Source organism: Azolla caroliniana, unplaced genomic scaffold (assembly GCF_043228905.1).
Source record: "Azolla caroliniana isolate FFs.n. ecotype wild unplaced genomic scaffold, voAzoCaro1.0.p SCAF_21, whole genome shotgun sequence".
NCBI lineage: Eukaryota > Viridiplantae > Streptophyta > Polypodiopsida > Salviniales > Salviniaceae > Azolla > Azolla caroliniana.
In genome coordinates this window covers 12,180,852-12,202,542 of record NW_028230456.1, presented here as the reverse complement: position 1 = coordinate 12,202,542, position 21,691 = coordinate 12,180,852, and the positions used below count along the sequence as shown (strand labels likewise).

The following is a 21,691-nucleotide window of genomic DNA, read 5'->3' as shown; positions in this document are numbered from 1 at the left end:
CAATGTTCACAATGACCCTCACCTAACAATTACAGTGATTCACCGAGTTTTGATGTCTTGGGGCCCACCGTTCCCCCCTGTTCTATACATTCAATTGGACAATATTGCTAGAGAGAACAACAATTCAACTGTGTTTGGCTATCTAAGTATGTTGGTCAACCAAGGATTGTTTAGAAAAGTGAAAGTAAATTTTCTTTTGGTTGGCCACACATGATCATATAGATCAGATGTTTAGCACATTCTCTAGACAGTTGTCTTGGCATGATGCTTTCACATTACCAAAACTATTTGATGTCATTTGTGATGCATATCCACCACGCCCAAAAGTGTTACACTTGAAGGAGGTATATGACTTTAAGAGCTATATATCAGATGGGGGTGTTAGGAATGTTAGAGTGCTCGCCCAGTTAAACAATATAAGCTTCAATCACATTTTTATGATAAAGAAAAATGAAATAAGTGGTTCTACACTTTTGTATGCTAAACAATATTCATCTTCTACAACATGGGAACCTGAAGGTGGTTTCTAGTATGCCAAGGACAATTTTCCATGGAGCTAAACAAATGCCAATTGAGAAGAAAGGACAATTGCATAGTGACTTGGTATCGGAAAAAACATTGTTATGGCTCCAAGCCTTAGAAAAAAAAAAACAAGCATATTGAGGCCGCCAAGAAATATGCCGCACAACAAGACACGTCATGGTGGGATGTAATTTTTAGTGATCAGAAAGGAATTATAGACAATTGTGTATTTGGTGATAATTGGAATTTGGAAACGCCATTCACATGGTCACTACAACATGATCGTGTAAATAAAACTCCAAAGCAACCAACAAATGCGATTAATGACAGTTTGGTCCATCCACAACAAAGAGGCATTTATGTGGGACCAAGGATGACCAAAGCAGCCAAAGCTAGATGGCAAGGCAATTTGCAAGAGCTCGCGGCGGGGATGTTGATTGCAACGCTGGCTGATGAGAACTCACATGGCCACCAATTTTGGGTTGGTAAAATTCTAAAAGTGTTAATGCATGAAATAGAGAACACCATTCACATGGTCGCTACAACATGATCGTGTAAATAAAACTCCAGAGAAACTAACAAATGCGATTAATGATAGTTTGGTTCATCCACAACAAAGAGACATTTATGTGGGACCAAGGATGACCAAAGCAGCCGAAGCTAGATGGCAAGGCAATTTGCAAGAGCTCGCGGCGGGGATGTTGATTGCAACGCCGGCTGATGAAAACTCACATGGCCACCAATTTTGGGTTGGTAAAATTCTAGAAATGCTAATGCATGAAATAGAAAACACGATCAAGTCTATAAACGTTCATTGGTACAACACTAGAAGTGCAAATGCTTTTACAGGTAAGTATACATTGGAGATGATTGAATGCCCAACGACAAGGGGAGGTAGGAAGAGGAAGCGAAGCATTCGTAACACCTCGACCCTTGATATCTTTGATGTGGATATCATTGTGTACAACTTCACTCTTACAAAAGCCGAACGATTAAGGAAGTCAACAATAGATATAATAAAAGAAAAATTATCAGGTCTACAAGGTGGCTCGAGTCGAAGGCAAACGAGATCTGCTACATATAATCTAGAGTCAAACCATTTGGTTTATGACGAAGATAATGCATTGATTGGTACATACGAGGATGACGAGGAGGAATCGTCATTGTATATTAGTTATAGTAGTGATTCTCCATAAAGGAGTGATCATGAATGTATTTTTGGCTATGAAGTGTAACTACATTCCGCTTGTAACAAATCGAGTAATATAAAAGCATGTGTTTTGAATTCTTATGATTTCTAAAAAATGTGTCCTTATAAAATAACATTGGTTGTAAAGTTTGTGATATAAATTGAGAATGTAACTTTTTGAAATTCCTCTTTTTTTATTTATTTCTAAATCACAAAAATAGTGGATTTTTAACCTTTTTCATAGTATATATGAACATGTATGATACTGGTATCAATGTGTTTTGTAAAATCATTGAAAAAGTACTAAAATCAATCAAAATATTCCATATCCTTCCATTTATGCACGATCCTTTCACTAGTGAATGCGAACGTGTTTTGACTGGTCCTCAACCCACTCGCATGGTTTTCCTCGACCATCGAGATGGATTGTAAGTCGAAGAAGGATGGTGGCGTCTCCCGGGTGCAAATTGTCGTCCGGATTGGCCTGTACCGTTGTGTTAGACCACCAAGACAGATCTGGACCATCTCGTTTTTGTCCACCATCACATTGATGGACCCGAGCGCATCACAAATCTCCTTTATCTTAGTGGTGTAGTTCATAACTGACATAATATGTCTTTGTCTGATGTTGTCCAGCTCTTGCCGGAACTGCAACTTCCGGGCTATGGTACTCACGGCGAAAATCTTCCGTAGATTTTCCCAGGCTTCCTTCGGCGTCTTTCCATCCTTGATGTAACCGAGCATCTGATCGTGCACACCGGATGCAAGGCAGTACAATACTCAGCTCGCTCCTTACTCCCATGCCGGGAAGTCTTTGTGTGCCGGCTTCGGTGCTACCTCGTTGGTTCCTTCCACATAGCTCCAATATCCATGCCCCAACAGGTATTGGTGCATTAAAATATAACCAAGATGCATAGTTGCTCCAGTCGAGCTATTCTATCGAAAGTGAACTTGCCATACCTATGTTCATCTTAGGTTCTCTATTGTTCTTCACCGAGTGTTAGGGTTTGTCTTCATTAGTCGCTCGTCGGCTGCAGAGGTTCTCAACCCTTGCGCTCTGATACCATGTCAAAGTTAGCGTGTGGAAGTGTATGCCAAACTAGTTCTGCCGAATAGTAACAGTAAAGAGAAGAAGGTTTAATGGAAGCTTAACACAAAGAATAAGCATACACAGGAGACACAAAGAGAGAGAGAGAGAGAGAGAGAGAGAGAGAGAGAGAGAGAGAGAGTAGAACATAAACACAACTCAATTCAAAATAATACTCTCAATATTCTGTGCATAGATGTGCTCAGAGAGCACTTTTATACAAGTCCATAAAGGACTGATAGAAGTACTGACAGGTACTTCAATGCTCATACGAGCGACTGTCACTGACTCCCAAAAGTATGCCTATGTACTAGGCTAGATCCATAGGCCTCTAACGGCCTACCGGTTTCAATCCAATCCGGCTCCTGGTTCCGGATATCATCTGGACACCGATCCGGTTCTCCGTTCCGGATACCGATCCGGCTCTAGCTTATTCAGCCGATCCAGATCCAGTTGAGCTTGCTCGCATATGTCCCTCCAGTGGGAGGAAGAACCGACTAATTCGAAAGTCGACAGTCGATGACAGTGAAGATCTGACTATTTGGAAAGCTGAGAGTCGAAGAGTCGAAAACAGTGAGTCGATTGTTTGAAGATTCGACTATTATTATTATAGTAATAATAATGATGATGATGTGTGGAAACAAGTCTCTCCAGATGGGAAAGAGAGAGGAGCCGAGTTAATGAGTGACTATACTTGTAAATAGTCTAAGTGTGCGCCCCATGAGGGCTACATATGTAAATAGCCAAAAAGTTGTGTAAGTATATATACAACTAGGGCAAACTTTATGTGTGTGCAGAACTGTGTAAGCGTTATTGTGTGCAGGAGAGTGAGAGAGAGAAGAGAGGGCCACGCCATAGCTATGTGTGTAACAGCAGACACGAAGAGCCCTGTGCAGCCGATACACTCGACAGAGTGTTGTAATCATCTTTGTATTGTATATCCACTATGCTATAGTGAATAATCTGTTCACCTGTGGTTTTTCCCCGTTTTAGGGTTTCCACGTAAATCTCTGTGCACTGTTGTGTGTCTTGTTTTTTTCTGGCAATTCTGTGATTTGTATTTCAGCGCGTAGTTCATTTATTGTGATCTATTCCGCGATGATTTCTCGACCCAGGTACTGGTGCATTTTATATGACCAGGATGCATAGTTGCTCCAGTCGAGCTTTTCTCTCGAAAGTGAACTTACCATACCTCTATTCATCTTAGGTTCTCTACTGTTCTTCACCGGGTGTTAGGGTTTGTCTTCATTAGTCGCTCGTCGGCTGCAGAGGTTCTCACTCTGATACCATGTCAAAGTTAGCATGTGGAAGTGTATGCCAAACCGGCTCTGCCGGATAGTAACAGTAAAGAGAAGAAGGTTTAATGGAAGCTTAACACAAAGAATAAGCATACACAGGAGACACAAAGAGAGAGAGAGAGAGAGAGAGAGAGAGAGAGCAGAACATAAACACAACTCAATTCAAAATAATACTCTCAATATTCTGTGCATAGAATGTGCTCAGAGAGCACTTTTATACAAGTCCATAAAGGACTGATAGAAATACTGACAGGTACTTCAATGCTCATACGAGCGACTGTCACTGACTCCCAAAAGTATGCCTATGTACAAGGCTGGATCCATAGGCCTCTAACGGCCTACCGATTTCAATCCGATCCGGCTCTTGATTCCGGATATCATCCGGACACCGATCCGATTCTCCGTTCCGGATACCGATCCGGCTCTAGCTTATTCAGTCGATCCAGATCCGGTTGAGCTTGCTCACTCAACAATCTTCATCAGTCAAGAGGATGTATTGACTCGCATATGTTGTCGGTGCTCTTCTCTCTCTAAGAGGATATCTCCTTCCATTCGTCATTGGCTCCTGCTCGGATGTCTCTGTCAACTCTTCTCTCAGCTCGAGTTCATTCATGTCGATTGGTTGTCAGATGTCCACTCACTCTGATTCGTATTCTTCGATCGACTTCAATAGGTTCGTCGATTCTAACTCATAGGTTGGTTGCTTTGAGTCGACAGACTCCGATTCAGCTCTTCCATCTAGCGGACTGTGCCGGTTCAACTAGTCTTAAGGTGGTAGTCGAGGGTGACTAGGGAGTCGATTCCGACTTCTGTTTATTCCAGTCCTCAAATGTTTTGTCTTCCAAGAAAACTACATCCCGACTCCTCACCACCTTCTTATCGACTAAGTTCCATAGCTTGTAGCCAAACTCGTCGTATGATTATCCCATAAATAGGCATGGTTTCGACTTACTGTCGAGCTTCGACCTCTGATCATTTGCAACATGCATATACACCAAGCATCCAAACACCTTGAGGTGTTGGTAGGAGACATCCTTTCCTATCCACATCCTTTGTGGGACATCACCTTTCAGTGATACTGAGGGGGACCAGTTGATCAGGTAAACCGTTGTCGTGAAGATTTCCGGATATAGTGTGAAACCGGGGTGGAATGGACAAATCGGTGGTGTGCAACATGTGCACACGTATACTAGGAAATGGTGTATAGAAATAAGAGGGGAAGTTTTATACCACATTATAAGGTCCCTCCCTCCTTTGGCTATAAAAGGAAGGGAGGGGTCACTTATGAAGGGGTTGCCTATTTTGAGGGAGAGAGGCATACCACTTAGGTCGAGGGTTTCCTATTCGGTTTTAGGGTTTCGTTTAGGGTTTTCTTCAAGGGTTTTTCTCATAGTCATTTGGTGCGGCCATGGCGGCCACCATTGTTGTAATCATTCGCTTGTTTTTAATATATCTTGTTGTGGATCTTGCTTCCATCTATTTTGGTCTATGCTTATGTGCTACTCTTCATCTTCTCATCCGGTGTTAAGCTTCCATTTCTCATATCTTATTCTTTCTCCTCTACTCCCTAGTCCAAGACCCACGTGGTCTCGCCCTTTCTACACGCACGCGCGTAACAAACGCGACATCTTTGGTGAACCCGACGTGAAGGGCAGCAAGGGAGCATGGAGATGGAAGAAGACTTCGACTTCGAGGAGATGATGGCAAAGATCGTGATGGAAGCCGGACGGAAGATGGCGAAGCGAGATGCGGCTCAACAAACCATCGAAAGGGTGGTCAATCGAGTTGGCCGGTTCAAGCGAATGAGGTCCTAAAATTTTTGGGAGCCTACAAGGCCGAGATGGCGAAAGGGGGCGTGGACGAGGCGATGTGGCTAGAGTATTTTCCTCGAGTGCCGGTCGTATCGGTGCACAAGGAGGTCAAGGAGCTACTAAAAGCTCATGAGTCGTGGGTGTCCTTTGAGGGAGCCCTATTGGAGGCGTACGGGTACACGGAACTGGAAGGAAGAGGTCGACATGAGTTTGATCGGTGGATGGCGTCGGCGAGGCGTCATCGGAGCGCGATGGAGGCATTCCGAGAGTTCGAGCGCCGTTTCTCTCAACTCACAGAGCGAGATCGGAGATCAGTGGGGGCGGACAAAGTCCTCTTTTTTTTGAAGACGATCCATCAAGAGGAGAGGACGGACATCTTATTCGAGCTTCAAGATGATTATGGAGCACATGGTCTCACCGAGGAGTGGTCCGAGGTGGAATGGGTGTGCCGGCAACATGATGCGAGGCGGTCGGCCACAACATGGCCCGCGAACGGCGGAGAAGAGAGAGTGGCGAGTGAGTACGCACTACCGCCGGAAGAGAGCTCAACGCAAAACGGTTCGGAGGAGCTCGACCTAGAAGCGCTAATACGGGAGGCATGTGAGCTTGTGAAGGGGAAAATCGAAGCCGAAGAAGGACTTATTATGGAGTTGGGCCGGAGGCGATCGAAGGAAGCAGAGGAAGAAGCCTCCCTAAGCGTAGAAGACGGGGGCCTATACGGAGGCCGGAAGAGCGTACGACGGCGACATGGGAGAGGGTGCGGAGCAAGCGACCCTCTTGCCTTGCGGTGAAGGGACGGCCATGGAGGCCGGTAACTACGGATTCGGGACATGGCGGCCCGAAACATCGAGTGGGGAGGAGACAAGTGGCGGTGCCACGATGTTACACACACCGGTCCTAGAGGCTCCGGCGGTCGGCCCGAGTGCTGCCGTGAGACCTAGAGCGACGGGCGGTGACGAGGGCAAGGCGGCCAACCAAGACGACGACATGGAAGAGACGGCGGCAACCATAATCGAGGCTTGCGCAATCGGAGGCGAGGTAGCCGCGGATAACGACGACCAGACGGAGGCGGCTGCGGACACAACGAGCGGTGGTGCCGGGTCCTTACCCACACCGGTCCTAGAAGCTCCAACGGTCAGCCCGAGTGCCGACGTGAGTCCTAGAGCGACGGGCGGTGGCGACGGCAAGGCGGGCAACCTAGACGAGTACGAGGACGAGGAGGTAGCAAGCATAACCGAGGCTTGCGTAACCGGGGACGAGATAGCCACGGACCACGGCGTCCGAACGAAGGTGGCTACAAACATGACATCGGCGAGTGATGGTACCAAGACTTTTCCCACACCTATTCTAGAGACTTCGGCGGTCGGCCCCGAGAGCCCACGTGAGACCGGAGGGACGGAAGGTGGCGGCGGCAAAGCGGACGATCGAAACGACGACGAGGAAGGTCATAGCGGACGGAGGAGAGACCCCCCGACACCGAGACCGGAGACTACGGCGGTTGCGCTCGAATGCCAACGTAAGACCGGAGAGAAGGACGGTGGCCGTGAGGAGGCATGGCCCGGAGCGAACACGTGCGAAGATGAGGATGTGAGGCCCGGAACGGGCATATACAAGAGGACCGACGGAGAGGTCGGGAGCGGCAAGGAGGGGAGAGTCGGGAACCGACCCGACCGGAAGATGAACCGGTCGATAATCCGACACGACCGGAAGACGAGGCAGAAGAAGATTGGAGCGGGGTCCGGTCAACCGGGCCCGAACCGAAGAAGAGCCGGCAAGGCCGGATTTGTGCGGACAAACATGTATCGGCCGGTTACGATTACAGAAGGGAGCAGACCAAACCAGAACTCGATTGGCCGAGACCGATCCGGGTGAAGGCTAAGTCGGCATGATTGGAGGTCGAGGCGAACGGGCCACAACACCCGGTGGGAGCCGGTGAGCGCGAGAAGGAGGCTAACTGAGCACAGTGATTACGGCTTGGCGGAAGACCGAGAGCAAGAGGAACCCTCCACACCTATTCTTGAGACTTCGGCGGTTGCAGATCAACATAAGACCGAAGAGACGGCGGGTGGCGGCGAGGAGTCGGAGACCGGAACGGACGAGGCTACCGGAATGGGTACCCGGTGTGTGAAGACAGAAGAGCATGGCCCAGACGGCAAGCCAGAGTTGGAAGGGGCTATGGAAACAAAGGACGAAGAGACCGACGCGGAGGTCGGGTCTACGGCGGATGAGGCGCGTAATACGAAGTATGCACTACGGTGTAAAACGGAGCATGCACTACGGCTGGCTAAGGGCCGAGAAGTAAGGATGCACCCGGAAGAGCGGCAACGAGTGACCGGCAACGGGGGACCGGTCGAGCTTTTGCGAGGAATGCACGCGGCGAGAGACGGAGCAGTGAGGTGCTGGTATCGGCGGATGATCGGCGAGCATGGAAGGCTATGTCTTGAGAACCAGAGGAGGTGCGTGGAGAGCAACGGGCTACGCGCCGGGAAGAGGAAGCGCGGTGTCCCAGAAGGCATGCGAGGCCAAGCGAGACAAGAGGATGAGAGTCGGGATGAAGCGGTAATCAGAGTCGCGAAGGACACTGACATGGTGGTCGGGATGACGGTATGCTCTACGGCGAGAGAGCACGGAGAGCGAGGGAGAAGCAAGGAGCGCGTAACGGGGTCACGTAAGGACCGAAGAACGAGCGCCCATTTGATGGACGACAACGACGCACGGAAAGAGCCTACGGAAGCCGAGCGCAGAACGAAGGGAGTCGGTACGAGGTGTTCGGGGCGAGGAGAAGGTCGAGCCGGAGGTGGAACACACACGATACGCGAGGAGCGGCACCCGGCGAGCGATCGAAGTAATCGGGGGTCTAACTGGCGGACATGCGCGGTGAGCGAAGGAAGGGAGACTGGATCGGCGACGGTGTTCGGGATGGCTGGTCGAAGAAGAAGGCGTGTGCGCCGGACATGGCGGATCGGATGGAGTCGGTGTTTCGGGTACACACGACGAACGTGGTGGATTGGTTGGAGCCGACGGTTTGAGGGTAAATGACGGATATGGCGGATCGGGTGGAGCCACCGGTTCGGGGACGCGGTGGAAGGGTAGGTGCCGGTAAGGAGCCGACAAGACGGATCGGCGCTAGCAAGGGACCAGCAAGACGGTTGGGTGCCAGTAAGCCGAAAGACCCGGTTAATCACCGTCGCCAAAATCTCACCCTTTTCCTTTCTTGGCACATATCGGTGGATGTGCGGTTTGGTGGGGTGGATGTCGTGAAGATTTCCGGCTATAGTGTGAAACCGGGGTGGAATGGGCAAATCGGTGGTGTGCAACATGTGCACACGTATACTAGGAAATGGTGTATAGAAATAAGAGGGGAAGTTTTATACCACATTATAAGGTCCCTCCCTCCTTTGGCTATAAAAGGAAGGGAGGGGTCACTTATGAAGGGGTTGCCTATTTTGAGGGAGAGAGGCATACCACTTAGGTCGAGGTTTCCTATTCGGTTTTAGGGTTTCGTTTAGGGTTTTCTTCAAGGGTTTTTCTCATAGTCGTTTGGTGCGGCCATGGCGGCCACCATTGTTGTAATCATTCGCTTGTTTTTAATATATCTTGTTGTGGATCTTGCTTCCATCTATTTTGGTCTATGCTTATGTGCTACTCTTCATCTTCTCATCCGGTGTTAAGCTTCCATTTCTCATATCTTATTCTTTCTCCTCTACTCCCTAGTCCAAGACCACCGTGGTCTCTCTCTTTCTACACGCACGCGTGTAACAAACGCAACACCATTGTGTACATTGTCTCAGCCCAGTACGATTTCGGCAATTTAGCATGAGAGAGCATGCTCCTTACTCTCTCCATGATTGTTTAATTCATCCTCTCTACAAGCCCGTTCAACTTAGGGGTCTTTGGTACAGTGTATTCAATTCGAATACCCTGGGCCTTGCATTATTCCTCAAATTGCCCTTTATATTTGCCACCATTGTCGGCTCGGACAACCTTCAACTTCTGAACTGACTCTCGCTCGGTTCTTACCTAGAACTCCTTGAACATTGACAGCACTTCTTGATCCTGCAACTTCAATACGAAGTCCCATGTCTTCCGACTATAGTCGTCAATGAACGTCACGAAGTACTTCCACCTTGATGCGATGGAGCATTTCCATATCACACATCCGTGTGCACTAGTTCCAGTGCAACTTCTCTTCTTCTTGGTGGTCTTGTGTAGAATGCCGCTAAGTTTTGCTTTCCCACTAAGCAGTCGACACACTTCTCCAAGTGTACTCCTTTCACTTCTAGGAGAAGTTCTTGGTCGGCCAAGATGTACATTCCTTTTTCACTAATGTGGACAAGCCTCTTATGCCATAACTCTCCACTCGAGTCGGTTGCCACATTCACTTCCGACTTGCACAGTCGGCCATGCAAGGTATAGAATGTGCCCTCTTTTTGTGCTCGGGCCACTATGAGGTTTCCACGGCAGAACTTCCACTTGTCGTTTCGGATGCTACCATTGTAGCCTTCATCGTCCAATCTTCTAGTCGATATCAGATTCAATTTGATATCAGGGACATGTCAAACTTCCCTCAACATCAATCGACGTCGTCAGGCACACGCTTCCAATGCTGGCTATCTTGCACTCTCCATGATCTCCCATCTTTACATAACCATGATCACTGGCTATGTAAGTCGAAAACACTCTCTCGACGGAGTTATGTGGAATGATGCACTTGAGTCGATTACCCAGGTGCACTCTTCACTTGCAAGATTTGTGCTTGCCTGCTCACAAATGAACAAGATCTCCTCTGCACTCGTAGCTACGGCCGATGTGCCCTTTTCATCAGGAATATTCTTGGTTTCGACATTATTGCCAACACTCTTGTCCTTCTTGAGGTGTCAGCAATCCCTCTGAAAGTGTCCAGGTTTTCCACAATAGATGCATGTTAGCTTACCTCGGGACTTGGATTTGGCATTGGACTTTTCTTTCCTTGGTGGACTCCTTTGCAGGTTTCTTCCTCTACTGGTGTGTTGAGTGAAGTTTGACTCTGACTAGGCTAGGACACCCTTGTCCTTCCTTCTGGTCTCCTTGTTCAAGATGCTTGTCTTTAACGCTTGTAGAGACAAGTTCTCTTCGTGACACCACCAGGTTCTCCCAGCTGTCCAGCAAAGTACACAACATTAGGATGGCCTGCATTGCATCCTCAAGGGGAAACTTGGTTGCAACAAGTTGATTTACGTACCCCATGAATGTGCTAATGTGTTCGACGATGCTCTCACCGTCTTTGTAATTCAGCCGTACAATCTTTCTCATCAATGAGGTTTTATTGAGGGCGTTCTTCCTCTCGTATAGAACTGATAGCTTCTGCCACATCTCATGGGCATTTGTGTCATTCACCACATGTTGAAGGACACTTACATTGACACATTGTTGGATGGTGGCCACCGCCTTTCTGTTAAGAAGTTTCCATTCTGACTCTAATACCCCCGTGGGTATTTCTGCTCTGTCGATCGGCTTGTACATATCTTTGACTATGATAAGGTTCTCCATCTTAATCTTCCAATTTGCATAGTTCTAAGAGTTTAGAACTATCATACCTGGAAAGCCGCTCACAACACCTTCCATGCTTGCACCTCAAGCTCTGATACCAGTTTGTTGAGTTTGGAACCTCTAATATGTGAGAAAGATTAACTCGAAAATACACAATACATGCGGAAACAACAAATGCATAGTACAAAGTGATTTACGTGGAAAACCTTAACGAGGAAAACCACGGTGTCGGGGCAATTGTGGTTCGTGCGGCGAAGTCGCAGGAACTAAGGTTAAGGGGAGTTGAAGAAACTTTTGTAAGTCTTGCGTAGAAATGTTAGGAAGATTAAGAATAACAAGAATAAGAGTTTAAAGTAATGTGTGAGAGAGAGACGAGCATGGATAAAAGATAGAGACAATGTATGATTCAAGAAGCAAAATAGAGACAAAGTATGATTCAAGAAGCAAGAGTATATGATATGAACATGATGTCTATTAATAATACAAGATTTTACCAACTTTACAATGTTTGATCGCAAGACCGTTCTCTACCAAATTCTAACTTGAACCCTCGACTTCCACTTCTAAACATAAGATGCGTGCCAAAGGAATTAATTTCTTCTTCTTCTTTTTATTTTCTGATTTCCTCTTGATCCCTCCCTCTTTTCCCTTTAACTCTTTAAATAGGTGCCCCAATGCCTATGATGCATGTGAGGGTACAAGACATGCATGTAGTGAATGAAATGCATGTGATGCATGATCGCCACTTGAAGTTCATGCATTACATGTGATGCATGATAGCCATCTCTCTCATTTGAGCTTTCATGTATGAAAATATACATGGCATAAGTACAAACATAAAAATATAATCCTAAAAATAAATGACCTAGCCTAATGGTATGTGCTTCTTACTTGGTGTGTGAGGTTATGGGTTCAAGTCTTTCAAATATTACTGAATACGATATGGACGTTTATTTTTATATTGTGAAGCAAATCCTTCACGACACTCGCCCCCTCTGAACTTGCACATTGGTTATGCAGAGTTCATCCAACACTTCTTCCGACTCTTTTAGTTCTTCTCCTTCTTCATAAAATTTGGGCTCTAGTGACTCCCTCCTTTTAAATATTTTAATCATTTTTCCTGCAATTGGGGTACGAATTTCTGTCCCATCTAATTCATTGAGGAAATATGTGGCCTTATCTGTTATTTTCCTAACTTCATAAGGTCCAAACCATCTTTTTGCGAACTTTTGAATAGTACTGTATTGATTATCTAGGGTACTATCATATACTAATACCCAATCTCCCTCTTGCACCTTTCTTGGTCGTATTCTTTTCATCTTGTCAAATCTGTCCTTATTCTTGATTCTTGCCTCTTTCAATCTAGTAGCTGCTTTTTCTATTTCTTCTATCAAATTTGTACGCCGTTGTCAAAGAAAGCCGAATTCCTACTTTGTCAAAAAAAATTGAGCTTTCGCAAAATTGAGCTCTCCCATATCTGCCACTATCTTCCTGATACATCCATATCTACAAACAATGTCCTCCAAGATGAAGTGGCATACTCCTAATGTCCCTTTTGTTCGTAGTGCACATCCTTCCACTGGATTTGTTAGATCTTCTCTTGCAATAACCAAGTATCTCTTTTGTCCTACTCCAAGTGGCATTGTAACCAAATCTATCATCCACTTGTAATGCACCCCTCGTGAGTATGTTGGGTGTAACCCATCACAAAATTTTATATTTGAATAATATTGACAAGTGGGACAAGTTTCCACATACTTTTTTATTTCCTCATAGTATCGAGGCCACCAAAACCGTTCTTTAATCTTGCTAAAAGTGGCCCACACTCCTCGATGACCAGCCCATTCTTTGTCATGCAACTCTGACTCTCATTATCTCCTTTCTTTGCACTTCATGATTCTTGTCGATCGACCACTGTCCTCGAGCGTAAAATTCCGACGACATCATGTTAATCTCGGATCCATGATCGATCAAAGCAATACATGGGCTTGTTGCTCCCCAATTTTTGCAAGTGCCTCCGTTGTTGCTCGAGCCCAATGGTCCCTTGTATAGTGACTCATATCCTCTTCATGAACCCAAACATCATTTCTGTTTTTTAAACTTGCAACGTTAATGGTGCCACCATACAAATCTCGGAGTGTTGTTGCACACCCTCCCATAACTTCCTCCGTCACCTGTCTCTTTCCTCTAATAATATCTATAATAAATTCATGAAATTTGTTCTTTGTTATACCCAACACTTCCCTTAAAGTAAATTCTACCTTACTATTTAATATTCTTGTTTCTAGTACCTTTTTTATATTTGTCGTTGTTTCTATGTCTCAAGCAAGCTTGAAAGATGGGCATGTCTTCCCTTTGACTTTATTAGCTTCTTTCAACTCAGGAGCACCCTTTTCCATTTCTCTTTTCTTTTGTTCTCGTGTCTCATGTTTCTTTGCTAGATCAGCCTCCTTAGCTCTCTTTCGCTTCTCTTCTACTAGTACCTCTTGTGCATTCACTTGGGCGTATGTTGATAGTGCGTCTACTGGATCATCCCATCCAGTGAAGTTCCATATTTCATCTCCCGCTCTTTTTAATTCATTCACTCGAACCTTCCCTTTTCTTGCATACTCCATCACATCTTGCCAAAAGCCAGATCCACCATATGAGTCTTCTACGTGCAACCCTAAGGTTGCCACATATTGTATCGCTTGAGTTGTTTCTCTCTCGACATTTTCCATTAGCTTTTTCATTCCACCTCACCCAAAGTTGAGTTGAAGTGGTTGTCGAGTCTCTATCGAGTGAATCTTGCCATCTTGATAGTAGATTTTATCATGATTAAGAGCATCCCTATGTTCTTGGCAATCTTTCTTCTAGTGGCCGATATTGTCACACTACATACACCTTTGGACCATTCCAGCTTCGTCACTTTGATCAACAAGTCTTTCATTCCTTTCATCAATTCGTGCAAGAGAGATTGTTCTACTTTCTTTTCTCCTAGCTTGTTCCTCGTTTCTTCTTCATTTCTATCCGGCAACTCCATAAACCATAACTTTCTTTTACAGAAATGGACGCAAGCCCTTTTCACCTCCACCCAATCTTTGGTAAGTCCACTCAGACTATTCTGATCTTCCAAAAGCATTCCCAAACTCTTCCTAACTTTAATATTAGTAGCTTGTAGAAGCAATATTACTTTATCTAGCGCTATTATCTTTCTATCTCTAACATTTAATTGCTCAAATTTTTTAGAAAACTCTTTTAATACTTCCAAAACACTTAAATATTTATCAAACTCTACCTAATCCATGAAAGCTCGCATTATCATCCTTGACATATCATTGAGGTTGTATTCATTCAGTAATGCTCTTTTGAAAAATTCCCATGTCTGATGCTCCCTCTGTAGTTCCTGGATCCTTTGTTGAAGCCCAATCGCAGCGACTCGACTAAAGCTATTAATTTTGGCAGCTTCGTCGACACCACGTTTAAGCATTTCTTCATTGTAAATCTTCAGAAATCTTGTTAAATTTATACCTTCGAAGATTCCTACTCGTGCAAGAATATTGTCGATGACTTTGTCGATGCTTGCCATCATCCCTTGCTCTCGCATCATTCATCCATCATCGTACACATAAGCCTCATTTGCTCCTCCATTTCTCCTTGTCTCCGCCTTCACATAGGGTTCACCAAATTATGTCAGGGTAGTTGTGGTTCGTGCGGGGAAGTCGCAGGAACTAAGGTTAAGGGGAGTTGAAGAAACTTTTATAAGGCTTGCGCAAAAATGTTAGGAAGATTAAGAATAACAAGAATAAGAGTTTAAAGTAATGTGAGAGAGAGAGACGAGCAGGGATAAAAGATAGAGAAAATGTATGATTCAAGAAGCAAAATAGAGACAAAGTATGATTCAAGAAGCAAGAGTATATGATATGAACATGATGTCTATTAATCATACAAGATCTTATCAACTTTACAATGTTTGATCGCAAGACTTGTCTCTACCAAATTCGGACTTGAACCCTCGACTTCCAGGTCTAAACATAAGATGCTTGCCAAAGGAGCGATCTTCTTCTTCTTCTTCTTTTTATTTTCTGATTTCCCCTTGATCCCTCCCTCTTTTCCCTTTCACTCTTTAAATAGGTGCCCCCATGCCTATGATGCATGTGAGGGTACAAGACATGCATGTAGTGCATGAAATCCATGTGATGCATGATAGACATCTCGCTCATTTGAGCTTTCATGTATGAAAATATACATGGCATAAGTACAAACATGAAAATATAGTTCTAAAAACAAATGATCTAGCCTAATGGTATGTGCTTCCTACATAGTGTGTGAGGTTATGGGTTCAAGTCTTTCAAATATTATTGAATACAATATGTAAGTTTATTTTTATATTGTGAAGCAAATCCTTCACGACAACGAGAATAGAGATTCTACCATACATGGAGAGGTACAAGGTGAGATCACATAATACAACACTCTGGGATCGAGTGTATCAGCCACGCAGGGCCCTTGGCATCCAAGCTCTCTTAGTTATGGCGCCACTCTCTTTCTCACTCTCGGTGCTCTATCGCGCTATGCAACAGAGGCTAGGACTATTATGTTCTATTCTCCCACACCAACATGTTTGCCCTAAGTGTATTTATACTTATACACTGTATGAGCTATTTACAAATGTAGCCACTGCCACTGTTATTCCTATTATAATAATACTAGTTAATTAGTCGGCGGGATTCGACTAATGGACTCTAGTGTCAACTGTCTAGTTGGCCCAACTAGTCAGCCTTATCTTTGACCATCCGGTCGGCCCGACTAGTGGGTCGTGTCTTCGACTTGGACTCTCCCATTGTCGACTCTCCATGTCTTCGATTGTCGGCTCTCGGCCCGACCAATCGGCTCCTCCCATAGGAGGGATATTTTCCTAACACTTTGTAAGTTTGATTAATAATAAAGATCATCATCCCCTTCATGAAAGTAGCCAACTTTCTTATTTAGGATCAAACCCTAGACCCTTCCTTGTCCATTTCACACTTGGTTGCATTTTTTTATAAGTGGTTAAGTGATGAAACCCTCTGAAGTTATCTCACACCATAGGATTGAGATAAGCCAATCCTTCAAAGCTCTTTGTTCCATATGAATTAGCCCAAACCAAACCCCTAAGGTTAAAGAACTATGGTTAAGGTTATGCTTGTAACAAAAGCCTATGCATAGTTGATGGGTCCCTTATCTGTGCACCTACGTCCCATATGGTGCAGAGTGTCAATGATCAAGTTGAGAGTAGTACAATGATACTTATAAGATTCAACATGCTTGTGAGTATGGGCTACATGTTGCTCGAATTCCACAGTATCAAAGGGTTTCTGATTAGAAAGTGAGGAATGCTTGGATTGAGATGCTCTGAAAATATCAATGATATTTTACCTTTTGAGGAGCCCCAACTTCAACCAAACCATGTATGTAATATATGCATATACATACGAATCCAGAAACAAAACCTATGTATATGTACATACATAACATAGTTATTGATTACATACTTAGCATACAATACATGTAGAATACATATGCTTTATATGTATTCTAAATGTCCATACATACATACATTAGCATACAAACATACACTGTCATGACTTAGTCGATTATTCCATTTCATTCCTTCCTTCCTTTCTCTGCAGCGTAGCTGGATACATATATTCAGAGACCACACACACACAGAGTTTCTGCATTAGACACTGGAAAGACCCTCGAAGAAGAAGAAGAAGAAGAAGAAGGAGGCGGAGGAAGAGGAGGAGGAGCGTCAATGTAAGACTTGCTTTTATACTAATTTCCTTTCAATGCTTTCATTCTCTGTCCGACTCTTCGAATCAGCTGTAAAACCAGCCCTCTTGCCCTTTGATATCTCCTTGATTTTACAGATTTTCAGTTCTTTTGATTCCTATGCTTTTTATTTTGACCATTTCGTAACATCTAGTTTAGCCTACTAATTGTTCCTATTCTTCTGCAGCCGACATTAATTTTCTTGTCAATCTCTGAAGGATCATGGACGTGGACAATGCTCCAATCATGCAGAAGATATGCCATCTCTTTCAGGAGATAACTATGATTTCTGAGAATGCAATATACTATAAAACTCATGTTCAATATTGGGTCAAGTGTATACGGCTAGTGAGACCCCTGTTTGAAGAGCTTCGCGAAACTAGTGGGCCTCTAAATGATGATCAGATGTCCACTCTCGACACAATAGTGGTTTTGTGCTTGAAGATGAAAGAACTTCTAGAGAAATGTGCAGGAAAGATGAGCAAATCCTTGCCGGTAATTCATAGAAGACTCTAGCCACTTTTTTTTCATAAGCGTTTGATTTTCCTTTCTTCTTAATAATATGTATGATTCCTCTGCATCAATGCCATGGCTCTAATATTTGAGTCTTTCATCTGCATGAAAGGAGACAAAGGGATTGACAAAATAACGTGACAATAACTTCACTTTATTTTTGAGGAAAAAGAAAGTCTTAAGCATTCCTCCATTGAATCTGGAAGATAGCATCCATGGCTATTGGAAAACATTCGCTAGGATTATGGAGCCACATTTACTTGTTGGTCGTGGGCAGGTTGTGTGACAGTCAAGTTAACATTTATCTGTTCGTGTGATTCGATTTGGTATGGGATGATGCTCTTGTACTCTCCCACATGGTTGCTCTGCTCTAGCTTCTTTATTTTCTTTGGACCTAGGGCTTCAGTAAAATGGCCCATACAATTCTCCACCAATGGCAATGCTCCAACTTCACCATCTTGTCTACAATCAGCTGTTGTATAAAATGGTAATGTATATGAGATCTGCCCATGGAACACAGCATTCTTTATGGGAGCAATGCAACATTTGGTTGTTGCATGCTATCCGGGTTGGGCTCCCCTTCAACTGGCATTCGGATTTTCTTATCCATAACATTACCTCACACAGAACATATAGATCGATACCTTGTATGTCACATCTATGGAGAATCACAAGATACTCAGGTTGCTCTTGCTTGTCTGAGAAAATATCTCAAATCCTAGGCAGAAACAATATCCAGAGGTAGAACATCTGTTCTTTGGACCACCAATGTACTCACCAATGATTTAGTAATGCCTTAGCACATGCATCCTGCTTTGCCATCCAATTATTTCTTGCAGCCTCAATGAACTTTGCCAACACTCCCATGAAAACAAATTACCATTAAATAATCTCATAAAAAATGAACACCTTAGGGTGACTGAAACTGGAGTTGGTTTCAATGCTATCTTTGACTATGCATATGATCGTCTTTTCATGTACTTTATCATCATTTAATTTAGCCTTGTGCCGATGTTCTCAGGTGCTGCTGAAACAAAGGATTCTGAAGGCATTTGCAGACCTATCGATGGATTTACTGTCCAGCCTAAGAGTATTTCCCCTGAGGACACTGCATGGATCAGACCATGCACAAGAGCAAGTACATAAGCATGCATTTCTTAACCGAGATAAATGTTCTGAGTCAGCATTTTAAGCCTTTGTGCCCTGATTTATACAAACACGGTTTAATTCTGCACCTCCTCTATGTGGCTTCTAGGTTGAGCAATCTTGGAATCAACTTGAGACTCCTAAATTTTTTGTGGATTCTTTAGAAGAAGACCTCCATGAACAGATTCAAAATGTTTTGATGGAGATAAAGAAAGGGGTAAAGCTGAACCACTGTATGCTTGCAGACATCGCAAGAAAACTCGACCTGAAGTCCAATCAAGAGATTCTGAGAGAAGCATCTTTGCTTGAGAAGGAAAAGAATAAAGCTCACTTGGACACAGCGGAAGTGGAAGAAGAACTTATAGACCTGTTGATTATTCTGGTGACACAGATGGCAGATGATTTGGCAGAACAGAAGCAGTTATTAGAGTGCGAGCATGGAATTGCCATTCCTGTTGGCTTTCGATGTCCTCTCTCTCTGGAACTGATGACAGACCCAGTAATTGTCACATCTGGGGTAACTTATGAAAGAGTATACATACAGCAGTGGTTTGACGAAGGGAATACTAGCTGTCCAAAAAGCAGGCAGCAGTTGGTTCATATGAACCTTATTCCCAACAACAATGTAAAACATTTGATTACAAGCTGGTCCAAATCAAATGATGTGTTTCCTAACCTGGAAAAGCTAACCAGTGGTATCATTAACTGTGAAATAAGTGAACTCAAGATATCCCTGGATGCATTAAGCTCAAGTGATGGAAATTCCACTGAATCTCAGATCACACAGGATGAAGATTCGCGTACTAGGGAAGATGGAGATTTTAGCATGTCGGGTGCTGTGGGGAGTTCAAGCATGCATACCATAGATGCACTCAATGGAGCAAGCCTTGATGATAGCTTTGGAGCATTGAGTTTGCAAAGTAATCTCTCTGGCAATGGATGTCATGCATCTTCAAGTCATGCAGCATACAGTAAGGAGTGTAAATCAGTTGATTATTGTGGCTCAGTCTTTAGTAAGGGGATCACGTGTAGTAATTCCTCAACTATGGAGAGCGTTGGGCCCTATTTAGCAGGAGATGATAACACATTCCCACTACAGGTGCAAGCTCTGGTGAGGGATCTTCAATCACCTTTAGCAGACGTGCAGAGTTTTGCTGTTAAAGAACTAAGACTCCTGACCAAGAATAACATGGAGTACACAGTTATGATCACTAAATGTGGAGCCATTCCACATTTGGTCTCTTTGTTGCGTTCAGCTGATCCTGAAATCCAAGAGAATGCAGTCACAGCCTTGCTGAACTTGTCGCTGAATGATAATAACAAGCCTGAGATTTCTGCAACTAATCCGACCAATTCTCTAGTCCATGTCCTTGCTGTGGGCACCTCTGTGGCCAGAGAGAACGCAGCTGCAACACTGTCTAGCTTATCTGCTATGGATTATGAGAAGAAAATCATGATAGGTCAATCTGAGGCAATTCCATTGCTAATCAATCTTCTTATCAATGGTTCACTACAAGGCAAGAGGGACGCAGTCACAGCTTTATTAAGTCTCTCGACAGAGCCTGGCAACATGCTGAAGATCGTGAGGTCCAATGCAGTAGAGTCACTGGTGGCACTCATGTGTGATCCTGCTACTGGATTGGTAGACAAAGCGGTTGCAGTCATCCACAACCTCACTCGTATCCCAGAAGGAGTGGTGTCCATTGGTGAAGTTCATGGTGGTATAGCAGGCTTGGTCGAAGTGGTCGAGACGGGGACAAAACGCAGCAAAGAGAATGCTACAGCAGCTCTTTTATGTATGTGCTTGCATGCTGACAAGTTCCGAATAGCTGTGCTGCAAGAAGGGGGGATTCCACCCCTTGCTGCATTGGCAAGATCTGGAACGCGTAAGGCAAAGGAAAAGGTGATGCTTTTCTTCATTTGGCTGATAATGAGGTGAATATTCTTTCATTAACTTTTCTAAGTGGCATATTCTAGCAATATCTGCAGGCCATAAAACTGTTACAGCTCTTTAGAGAGCAAAGGCAAGGCAGGCAGGGGCGGCTATGCATCTAGATCACCCACATTGTCCAGTTGCAGCTTGGGGGCTCTTTTTTTTTTGTGGGTTACGATTATACTATTCAATGGAGAATATCGATTTGGTACCATACTCAACTGATTGAATTTCCTGTACAACAAATTTGAAGTCAAAAGCCAACATTAAGATGGGATTTGGTGATGCTTCAGCAAACATCTGTTGCTACTTCGTCGTCAACTAGTCCTCATGGATGGTGGGGCTAATAATGCTGCTTGACTTTTGCATTTGTGTATCTATATAGGTGAAATTGGTGCGTAATGCATTCTATTGAACCTGAAATTTTCTGTATGTTGAAACAGATTTCCGAGTACCATCTCTTGAGTTAGACATCATAGAAGAAACTTTAGAAGTCTGTTGCACAGATGATTAGCTGTGCGATTAGTGCATCGAGGATTGATATATTGATCCCATTGAAACATCTTCAACCACAACATCGATTATTAATGCAGCCTGATTAGTTTAGCATTTTGACTCCAAGAAATTAGAGTCAAAGCCTTGTAAATCAAACAATTTAAGAGACGCACAACATTTAAACCAAACCATTCATAACCAAGTAATTAATTTTCATAACCAAAATTTGGAAATCATCAACATTGAGGCAATCAATTTTATATTGATTTATCTCGCAAATAATGACACTACAAGCTGTTTAGGTTGTAGCTTCAAGTTGAACGAAACATAAACAGTTAAAACAATACAATTTCAAACCAAATTGAACCATTTCTG

General features: G+C 44.1%; 1 protein-coding gene across 2 annotated transcripts; it reads left to right on the top strand.

The window, feature by feature from the left end:
• Nucleotides 1–17,417: 17,417 nt before the first annotated feature.
• LOC147850646 (U-box domain-containing protein 2-like) lies at nucleotides 17,418–21,402 on the top strand. 2 transcript variants are annotated; one of them, XR_015531647.1, is made up of 5 exons: nucleotides 17,418–17,724; nucleotides 18,764–18,880; nucleotides 18,998–20,791; nucleotides 20,878–21,158; nucleotides 21,265–21,402. XR_015531647.1 is itself a non-coding variant. In XM_087336142.1 (4 exons), the coding sequence occupies exons 1-4, from the start codon at nucleotides 17,452–17,454 to the stop codon at nucleotides 20,941–20,943; spliced, it is 2,250 nt and encodes a 749-aa protein (XP_087192268.1). In that variant the 5' UTR covers nucleotides 17,418–17,451; the 3' UTR covers nucleotides 20,944–21,402. The 2 variants fall into 2 exon arrangements, 1 of the variants encoding a protein (XP_087192268.1); XM_087336142.1 differs by having other exon boundaries at nucleotides 20,878–21,402.
• The last annotated feature ends 289 nt before the right edge of the window (nucleotides 21,403–21,691 follow it).